The sequence below is a fragment of the Dermacentor variabilis genome, chromosome 1 (assembly GCF_050947875.1).
Source record: "Dermacentor variabilis isolate Ectoservices chromosome 1, ASM5094787v1, whole genome shotgun sequence".
Lineage (NCBI taxonomy): Eukaryota > Metazoa > Arthropoda > Arachnida > Ixodida > Ixodidae > Dermacentor > Dermacentor variabilis.
The window spans coordinates 20491422-20502574 of NC_134568.1; the positions used below are offsets into that span (position 1 = coordinate 20491422).

Below are 11153 nucleotides of genomic sequence, written 5' to 3' on the forward strand. Positions count from 1 at the left end.
GACAATGAGACAAACAACGCATGCGGAATTAGGTGCAACATGAAGCGTCTCTCAAGACAGTGCTTTTGACAAAGCGTGCAGCATTAAGAAAATGCACCACCAAGTGTGTGGTGCAATAAGTAAAAATAAAACTTATTCCTATGGACAGCGGTTTGCTGTCACGATGGGTACCAATTATTTAATAATTAGAGTGGTGAACAATTTTACTTCTCATAAGGCACAGTATTCTGTCAGACAAAAAGAACAGGATATATTGGCATGTGGGTTTAGCAACATGGCGTGTGCTTAGAAGGCGAGACCAGTGAGGCGTAGACCCCTAGTAGTACAGCATTCTGGGCTATATCAGGGTCATTTTATCAAACGAGATCGTGCAAGGACGACGGCTAGTTTGGGCTAAAGTACTACAATGAATCACACAAGAAACAACGGACGGACAATGAAAGCCAATTTTTATTGCGCGTGAATTAAAACATTAGTCTGTGCCGACCAAGTTAAAATAAGCTGACAAGACTGTATACGGCGTAAAGTTGCAAACATAAAAGGAGTTAAAAGCGTTGAAATAAGTTCATTATGTTAAAATGACAAGTATGCGAGTCGCGCATTGGGCTGCCTATAGAATTGCCGCTTCCAACAGCGGCCATCAGCTCGATTCACACTATCGACTACAGGCAGGACGTTCGTGCATGAGGCGTAGCTATGCTCTGGAGCATAACGCCTCGTCTCACCTCAGCGATAGATTTCACGAGGAGCCAGGCGCCGGCGATGCCCAAAGCGAGCGACCCCACGGTTACCGCCGACACCACGCTGACCAACACGGAGTTTTCCCTCACCAAGGCGGCCAACGCCTGCAAGCAGCCCTGCGTGTATATCGCCCGCTCGATCGAGGCAGGTGACCTCTTTGACGTGTCCGTAACACCGTAGCCGCACATCACGTTGGGCAAGCTGCCCCGGTCCCTGCAGCAGGAATAGGGCACGCCGCAGCGCTCGCGGCTCGGATTCCACTGGGAGCAGTTGAAGTAGGCGTTGTGCTGCCAGTCCAGGTAGCCCCGGGAGGTCATGCCACAGCAGCGCAGAGACAACTGGAGCGTGTTGATGAGGTCTTCCATGTCTGGGTCGTCCCTGTAGATGATTATTGCTCGCCGCAGAACGTTCTCGAGACGTCGCGAGCTGTTGGACGGGCCCAGTGTGGGCCACACAACGGTCAGCACGGTCACGAAGAAGGCTGCGACGACGATACCAGACAGGCAAAAGCCGTACAGACAGAGGAAGCGCGTGTTCTCGCGCAGTACTCCGACGCAGCCGAGTCCGGCTATGACGAAGACGAGGCAGCCGACGACGATGAAGAACACGGCCGGATCGAAGGTGAGATCGACGTAGCGGCGCAGGATGCGCACCTTCACCATGAAGAGGTAGACGCCCATCAGCACGGTCGTGCCTCCGAAGAACCAGTACAGCAAGTTCACCAAGAAGAGTATTCCCTTAAGCAGCAGCTCTACGGACATGGCCAAGCAGTTGCGGTGCTACGTACTGAATTACCGTGTTTAGCTCTCGTTCCAAGTATTTATGGTATTTCCGCCCCTTTCTGAGGCAATAATGCAACGGACATGCGCGTTGCGCTTTCTCAAGTGTCTGCTGCCTTCGCTTTATGATTTTCAAATAATTGATCAGCTCATAGAAATGGCGTCGGCGACGTACCATGATATTCCTACTATGGGCGTTGGTGGCACGTGCCAGCCATCGCTATGGTGTACTCAATCAAAAAAGAAAAAAAGTGAGAGATAGGTATCGGAACAGGGCATTTTGCAGTGGATCTTGATATTTTATCTGGATGTTGAACGCGCTTTTTTTGTTTTCATATTTTATTATCGCTTAAGAACGACAGGTTGGCAGATCTGCTATGCATCCTGTAGCGTGCGCATCAAAGAACAAAGTTAGCCCTGCATGAAGACCATGTAATCAGACAGTGATAACACTACAGCGGTCGCCTGTTGCCTGAAATCAATCGCTTCGCAGCCTTTTTTGCGCCCGGGGAGCTGCCAAATACTTCCATCGGGTCCGCTGCCACGACATGCCAGCACTCCCGATGGATGGATGGATGGATGGATGGATGGATGGATTGATGGATGGATGGATGAATGCTATGAGAGCCCCTTTGTAAAGGGGTGGTGGGTTGGGCCACCAAGGTCTTTTTCTGTATTTTGCCTAATGTGTTACATATTTAATTTTTTTTACAAACGAAAAATTCCCTGCGTCAAGGTTTCTTCACTACATGTATATATTGGGAACATGGTTTCTGTGTGCCTCCGTTGTTTGTAGTATCCCTACTTTTGTGTCACCAAACCTCCAATCACCTTTTATAAATCCTTGTAGCAGAAATGTTTACTTTCCTCTGCTATCCCTGAACCAAAAAGCTTCAAGGAGGCCAGTCGAACCTAAACCTACAGCTGGGCAAGCTTCACATTCTAATAAAACATGTTCCATCGTTTCCCTAGGTTTACCGCAGCAAGTAGATGCTTCTTCCTTGATGTTCCTCGCTTTATAGCTACGCGTTCTAGGGCATCCTGATCTCGTTTCGAAAAGGAAACAGCTTGCGTTTAAGTTATCATAAATTGTTTCTTTCCTGATTTCGTTTTTACCTCTTAGGTAGTTACTCTAGTTACTCATAGCCAGATTCTTTTCCGTGGCTGCCACCCAGGAGATTGTCTCAGCCTCTTTGACAGGCGTTTAACGTTCTTTGTTGCCATGTTGCTCACTATGCCGCTTGCACACTTGCTGGTAAGCTTTCTAGTTCTTTTTCTCCACTGTGAATCAATGTTCTTCCTGTAAAAACATCTGAACACTCTCCCAGCCAATCACTTTCTTCCATATTTCTCCGTCGTTCCTCATAGTTTTACTGTTAGCTTCCCTCACTTCAACACTTGTCCAGCCCATATAACCCTGCACGGTTTCAGTTGTAGTCTTCCCGTGAGCGCCCAATACCAGGCATCTCGCTGACCTTTTGTTGCTATCGAGTCTTAACTGTACCACCGACTTCAGGCAAACAACCGTATTTCTCAGTGTAAGTCGGGGAAACATTACACCTTTCCACATACCCCGAGCACCTCATACGTATTGTATTTACATAGCGCTCTGTGTTTCATTAAGGCTGCATTTATTTTCCCCTTTACTCTTATTGTTTCCCCCTGTGTTTCTATATATCTAACGCCTTCGGTTATCTATACACTCTAAAAAAAATCCACGATTATCTAAGCGTGCGTTTGCAGTCTTTTTTACACGCTCAATCTAAGCTTGATATTTCTCCGCGCTTACCGATCACGCCTGCTAGGAGTGATCAGCAACTCCTCGCTTAGCAGACGTGATAAGGATGTCATACGTAAGAGGCAAGGGACACAAAAAGAAACGAAGAGCACGACGTGCACCGGGACCGATCGGAACGGCACGAGCCCTCGAGGCGCGTGACTCGAGGTGTGATCGGAGAAGCGGCGCCAAGCTGTGGATTATCGACGTGGCTCTGGGCCGAGAAGGTTGGAGCGCCAGCTTCGCATTGGCGACGGGAGCCACGGAGGTTCGGACAGGCCCGTGACACTGGCGACCCAGGGTGTGGCCATCGACCTCGGCGACGTTCTAGCGAGGCTCCCTGGACCTGCTGCAGCCTCCCACGGCAGTGCCGGAGACTCCAGGAATTGGATCCCCCTTTTTCGGCAGACCAGCATGGACCAAAGTCCCCGGGGCTTCTCGCCGGCACTCGGAGAAGCGGTGGAGCGAGGTGTTAGACCTAGCCAGGCAGGCCGGAGTGATCCGTCACCGACAGAGTTCGGGAAGCCGGCATCCGAGACGGAGGAGCTCGCCGGCCGATACCAAGGAAGCAAGACTTGCGGAGTCGGCGGGAGCACTGACGGTGACCAAGAGCCGACGCACATCGGACTTGGAGTGACGTGCGACAACGGAACCTTGTAAGAGCGTTCCTTTTTGTAAGCGTCCAGCCATAGGCCAGGGTTGCAGGACTTTCGCGCGGACGGTGCTAAGGACGAACTTAGGGGAGGATAAGGACATATTTAGGCTACGCAAGTGTGGAGTTTTATTTTTGTCAGTTGAGTTTTGAGTTACATTTTCAGTGTGTTTTATTTTGGGTTTGTTCTCGGTAAAGTCTGTTTGCTGTGCTCGCCTGCGTCTCCAGACTCCATCTCTGCCAACGCCCGCACGGCCCCGGGATCAGTGTGACAAAGGACCCCAGTTCTTGCACTTATTATGGCGTGACCAATCTCCACGCTTAGAGAGGGTTTCCGAGGTGGCAAGGGGGATGGAGTGACCCCTTAAACTTCGTAGAGTAGCGACTGTCTCCTCCTCCGCCTTCACCCCTCCTCGTTTCTCCTCTCTTTCACGCTCCCTCCTCGACCGTGCCGCCGCCTACACTGCTCGAGGGTAGCAACGGCGCCAACATGCGCTCCTCGCCACTCCGTAGACGCTTCTCGAGCAAAAGTGGTGCCGATGCACGGCACGAGGGCTCACGTGATGCTATTAGGCCAATAGCGACGCGGCGTCGGCCTCGGCTAGAGCGCGCGAGGAGGAGGCAGCATTCTTCAAAGCGTGGCACTACTTTACGAAGTTTAAGAAGTTTTAGCATGCCCCATCTCTCACTCACCCGTTCTCTGCATGCGTTGGAAGCAACGAAGAAACACCGGCCATGGTTGGCTTGGGCGCTTGGGTCGCATCTCTGAAGCGAGCTTTGCTCACCAAGCTCTTCGCAGTCCTCTTCTTTAACTTCTGCTTCGATGGCGCAGACTGTGACGAACCAAGACGCTAGACATTAAAGAATGCCGGAGAAGGAGAAGCTTAATATACGGTCAGAGAGATTGCGCAAGGCGCTCCCGTCAATGACACTGAAACTAATCCACTCAGAAGGGGCTTGGCAAAGCCCTGGCACATTTCAACGACGCCAAGGAATGTAAAACGTAAACAAGCCCCTCCGTATATCATTGCACAAAAGGACGAATGCCCTCTCAACCGTGCTCTGCAGCGCCACGCGTTGAAAGATAGCAAGGCTGGTGTAGGATAGGGAAGTCAGGACAGAATTTCCCGCATTAAAATAACCATGATATTGCTCTCTTTCTTCGATTGTTAGCCCAAAACGTCTGATCAAATTCTTTTTCAGTGGCCTCTTTCTCTGAGAAAGGCGAATATTCTAGGCTGTGAAAAAAGTATTTTACACATATTTCTTCCTGGGGTAAATCTTTTATTCATAATATTCATTTCCAGGAAATATGATACAATGAAACGTTGATGCTTAAAAACAAAACGTCCAGAGCTAAAGCGTTTTCAGATCGCTGAGAAAGCGCAAGTCTCTATATGATTTTGATTTAAATGCGCGTTGCGATGAAAAAAATGTTTTAATCGTGTTTGCGCCCATGATATTTCGTTGCTTGTTCTTGGCGTTAAGTTGGTTGCACAAAAATTGCCGATATGCAGCAGGATATGTTACATATTACATACCATAAAGGCATAGGCACATCAATAGTGCCTTTTGTAGGGATGTATCATTACTGATCTCCATGCTTTCCAGCATGCTCACAGCTGGAGATGAGGAGCCTTGTTTCCCCCCAGACAATGCATCGTCTTCTAAGGTCACTTAGCGCGATCTGAAAAAAAATATAGAAAAGAAAATGTCTTAATACCAACAGTATAATACTTTATAGGTGAAAACATGCTTCTTTTAGGCTAAATGTGCTAACAAAGACAGCTTGCTTTTTCACTGCTTTAACAGTGATTGCAATTCTTCTGACATTTCTCCTACTGACTGCTCTTAAAATGTTCTGGTTTGGAAGTTTTTAGAAGCAGCTAAGTGACAGAGGAAAGGTGGTCAAATCACCGCAATAATGAGAGCATGCATTGTAAGCCTGGTTCGCAAGCATGCTTCTAAACGATCGTATGAAAGCTCAGAGAATTTCACTATTTTCGATAAGATCAGAAAAACTTATTCAATTTTTGTTCATTTTCATCAATCCTTCATTCAAACCTTTATTAGTTTTCAAATACGACCCGAAAAACAAAAGAACAATGTGCAAAACGCCTTTAGGTGAGACACATAGCTGTAACTGATTTTATTCCATCATGCTATTCATAAAAATAATGTTTAAAAATTCGAACACAACTGGCAACGCTTTCGACAAAACCTTTTTATACCTACGGAAGAATGAGCTAGAAAAACGTAGCTATGCTTAAGAGGAAGCTTTAGCTCGGGCACAATTCCGACGCAGCCTATTCAAATGCATGTAAAACGCAAAAACGTTTTTCTGAGAAAACCCCTGGACCGATTTTAATAAAATTTGTTGCACTTGGGAGAGAAAGTTAAGTTCTAGTGACTGTTGCAAGCGGAATTTCGGTTTAGGGCGTGAATTTTGTTAAAAAGATTTTCAAATATTCGACCGTTTGAAAAAAATAGCAGCACGAAGTTTACAAATTTTAGCTCTGCATCAAGAACGGATATCACGGTTCTGTAAACGGCATCCATTAGATCATTCAAAGCGGACAAATTTGGTACGTCATTTCACATCTTACGTGAAACTGTTACGTTGGTTAGAAGGGTTCTCCAAAAGCTGTATTTCCGTATAAGTAAATTTTTTCATATTCATTTGTAGCATATCAATTTTGTCCGCTTTAGATTTACTATTAGATGCAATTCACAAAATTGTATTATCCTTTGTTGTTGTTGAGTTACAAAGTTGTAAACTTGATAGTTCCGTTTCTTGAAAATTTTTGATTTTTGCCGATTTTTAATAAAAAATGCACGACCTAACTCAAGAATTCGAAACCAACAGTCACTAGATTTTAAGTTTTTCTTTTAAATGCAACACACCTCGTCAAATTTGGTGCAGTGGTTGCCGAGAAAAACGAATTCTGCTTTTACATGTATTTGGATAGGAGCACTCGAGCTAAAGCTTCCTCTTAAATCTCGGCCCAATGATAATGAAAATTTTGGTAAGAATGACATTCTACGTGAAATTATCACACGTGCACTCTCATTGCGGACATAGATGTGTTTGCAGCTGCAAATGAAGAGCTGCAACGGGCAGAGTGTATTCATGTTCATTGAACACAGTCACACTGTCTCTCTTTAAAGCCCAAAATATAAAATATGCGGAGCTACACTAGATGGATATCCTAATTCAGAGTGCAATTAAGGTTGCAAATTAAGTAGCACGTGTGGTTACAACCTCGCATGCAGCGCTTCGGAGATGCTGGTCACTGTCAGTCGACAAATAGCTGATAAAATTATGAATTTTCACTTTATAGGCACCGGTATACTATCAGCGGCATACGCGGCCACTACACGGCAACTACACGACATAGACGGCATACCACATTGATGCGCCACTAACAGAGTTCTATATCATGAGAAGAAGCATGGTGCAAAATGCAGAATGGCAACTCACTGCTCACCACCCTTGCCCGAGGCGAAATGGCAACGGGCAGAGAGAGAACAACAAAAGAGAAAATAAAAACAACATAAATCGGAAGAATTTGGTACTTCAACACAATAAACTGAAGAATTAAGGGGAATTCAACAGCCCGGTATTAAAACTTGCTAAAAAAGCACGAGGCTGACTTCTTTCGATTTCGATCAACGCTATTGCTCGCGAAAAAGGTTCTCGATCGCTTTCCAATAAGCGTACCATTACGGCAAATTTTACACCACGCATCATACAACCACATACCGGAAATGATGACAAATTGGCAGTTCGCCGCTATTTAATACAAGCGAACCATAACTAATGTTCTTACCTGAATATTTCAGTCGTCCATGAATAGTAGGTGAGGGACCGCAACATATCCATTATGCATATGAAAATGCTGCTCTGGAGCCGCGAGGCCGCGGTGGATTCTCTGTCGTAAACTCTCGTAAGCTTGGCAGAGTGCACAATGTATGCATACACCACCCGCGTTGTAAGTCATGAATGTACGTAAAAGTGAACATGACGATACACCCCAACTCTGACAATTAGACCGGAAGCTCTGTGCTGCAATGAAGGAACGTCGCTCATTGCAGTCCGCCGGAAAATCCACACCAAAAATGGCCGAGCGCAGACATGAAAACACAACGGCCTCCTTCAACCTCCCCAAGAAAATTTTTGAATTGACCGCAGGGCAGTGAGAAGACGCAAAGCGTTGTTGTCCCTGGCCCACGCTCCGCGCAGACACCGTGATGTATCACGGCTCTCTTATTTGGATCTTTATAAGCGTGATGGATATTTCTCGCGCGAGCGCTCCGCGGGATGTTAAGCGTGTGATCTGCGTTTCTCACGCGTACGCAGCTCGCTCACGCTTGCACAAGACAGAACCATGACAGACCGTCTTGCGCTCACGCTTAAATGAAGGAATGTCACGCTTATATTCGGTCACGTGTTGCTTGAAATGTCATCCGCGCCTCATTTACATACGCGTCACGCTTAAACTTACAGTTTAGCGTGAGATTAAGCGTGGAATTTTTTAGAGTGTACGCCGAGGTATATGAATCATTTTGCTCATTGTATTTCCCAGTTCTGTATTGACACTGTCTGTTCAATGTTTTCATTGAATACCATTAGATCTGATTTTTTAACGCTAAATTTCAGATCTAAATTCTCGCCTTCCTGTCCACAAATATTAGCCAGATGATGCATATCACTCTGCTTGTTAGCAAGCAACGCAATTTCGTCCGCATAGAACAAACCTGAAAGCTACTGCTCTTCAATTATGCCCGCCTGTTTGTATGAAATATTACATCCGATATCGATTACTTCTAGTGCCCTTTCCATCCTTACCATATATATCATAAACAGTAGCAAGGATAAAGGGCACCCCTGTCTCAACCCCTTGATGACATAAAATTTCTCCTCGCTTCTCAGCGCTTCCCATTCAACGCAAATGGTATTTTCTAGGTAAATCTACCGCAGAAGCTGTAGCTCTATACAGTAGTTGCTTAGGCCTTCTTCTTGAAGGATATGCCAAAAATGTTGCGGTCAGCGTTGACATACGCTCCGGTAATGTCTAAAAATGCCGCATATAACGGCCTCCTTTCTTCTCGGGATATTTGAATACACTGAGTAAGGACAAATAAGTTATCATCCAGAAGCCTACCGATTCCGTATGAAGCCATTCTTAAGTTCTCCCCATATGCTATTATGTTCTGCCCATGCTTGCAGTTTGAATTTATTTGCCCGCATTGCTAACCTGTATATTACCGATGCAATGGTCAACAGTCTTTATGAGTGAATTGTATCTTTTTTTCCTCTTAGCTTAATAAATTAAGCTCATTCTACCATGTCGCCAACTGTGTGGTATTCGTCTATCTTGTAAACTTTATTCTAGTGCCTTTGACACAGCTGCCTTACTCTTTAATCCTAGTTCATTGATCAGACTAACGGAAACCTCCTCTAACGCTGTGGCTGTGATGTTAGGACATTTATCTTTGGCTTTTTTTCCAGTTAAGATTTCTCAGCTTTTTCTGTCTGGCTCTGCTTCATGCTCTTTATTTTTGATCAGAATCGACCTCGCCATTACCTTGAAATCATTCGGCTGTTATTTTTCGGGTGTAATTTAATACCGCGTCCCCATCCAGTTTGTTTGCACCTCCGTTTAGGATATGTCGTAGTATCGTTCGAGACTTGTTGCCGAACAAGTTAAGGTGGTTCCAAAATATTCTAGGCGGGCCTTCTCTTTCTCACGTATTTCCGACAACCAACGTTCCATTTCACCTCTAAACCTCTGAGGGCCAATTTCTTTCGCCAAATATGCCACTCCATCACCACCCCAGGGTCGATTTCGTTATTGCAGATTTAAAATGTTCAGAGGGCTCTATTTGAAAAAGATTTTCCGCGATTTTTTTTCAGATTGATCATAAAGTGGCAAAAAAACTATTTCCCGTATGTACATATGCATTATTTATACATGAATGCAGATGGGCTTGCATAAATTGTTATTACAAGAATAAAGAAGCACACACACAGGAATAGACATATTCCGCTTTGGCACTACGGCAGCAGTCCGCAACGCAGGAATCACCCCTTGACTCTCTTGCCGAAGAGCAAGCGGTGCGCACGTCCGTAGCCTAATAGAACCATCTACATGAGCGCATGCAAAATAACTCGATGGTTGCGTGACCGTCATAAATAAAACAAAAGTCGCAGTTTCGCCCGAAAGGCGAAGCATCGATTGCGATAGCAAATTAGTGGACAGCTATACGAAGTAAGGATAGTAGTTTTATCGGCCGTATTAACTTGTAAACACAGGCATACTAACTAAATTAACGAACATGGTATCACGCGCACACAAGCAAACCTGAACACACCTCACTCGATGACCGCGGAAACTCGCTGTCAAAAGGCGGCAGTGAGGCAACGTGGCCGCAGCAGCAGCGGGAGAATTGTCCTCTGTGCTACCGCTCGTATCAACACGAACTAAGTGGCGAAAACACAACGAAGCGCGGACTCTGTGCGCAGCGCAGATGGCTTTCAAGGTACAGAGGGCTCCGTCGGAATCCTGCGCGGCCGCACGGGCCACCCTGAGTGGAAGATTAATTTTTACCACCTGATGATGTTTAACGTGCATTTCACCCCCATCGAAATGCGGCCGCGCTGACCGGCATTGGATCCCACGACCACGTCCTGACCATCGCGACGCCGTAGCCACTAAGCCGCCACGGCGGGTGGAACTGCGAAATTGAAGCCGAGCAGTAGTGAAATAATTTTCGGTTAGCATCAATCGTAAGTCGAGCACAAATTTCAAGATGTTCATCTCGAAAGTTTGTCAGGAAATGCATCGGATGGTCTAGTGAAGGTCGCCCTGAACTGCTGGGGGGTACTTAGGGTGAGTGTGAAATTTAATACCAATTCATTTGGCGGTACACTTTTAAGGACGGATATCTCGCCTACAATGGCTATGTCTTGAATCTGCGTCGTGCTCTTGTTTGTTTCTTTCTTTTTTCCGTTCCCTGCATTTGGCCAAATACGCAGCCAGTACCTTCACTGCGTGCGCGCTACATCTCGAACAATACAGTTGAAGTGACCTCGTGCACAATGAAAAAGGTTAGCCGCTCGTGCAACAGCAACGCTCGCAAACAAAAGAGGAAGAGCGTGCAACGCGACGCTGACCAAGCCGAATGCACGCAATTCACAGCT

General features: G+C 46.1%; 1 protein-coding gene across 1 annotated transcript; it reads right to left on the bottom strand.

The window, feature by feature from the left end:
• Positions 1-662: 662 nt before the first annotated feature.
• On the bottom strand, positions 663-1502 carry LOC142558417 (tetraspanin-33-like). Its single transcript, XM_075670808.1, has one exon. The coding sequence runs from the start codon at positions 1500-1502 to the stop codon at positions 663-665; it is 840 nt and encodes a 279-aa protein (XP_075526923.1).
• Between the last annotated feature and the right edge of the window lie 9651 nt (positions 1503-11153).

Bases quoted from the DNA above. Each gene is read 5' to 3' on its own strand.
- LOC142558417 (XM_075670808.1), bottom strand. From the start codon at position 1,502: ATGTCCGTAGAGCTGCTGCTTAAGGGAATACTCTTCTTGGTGAACTTG.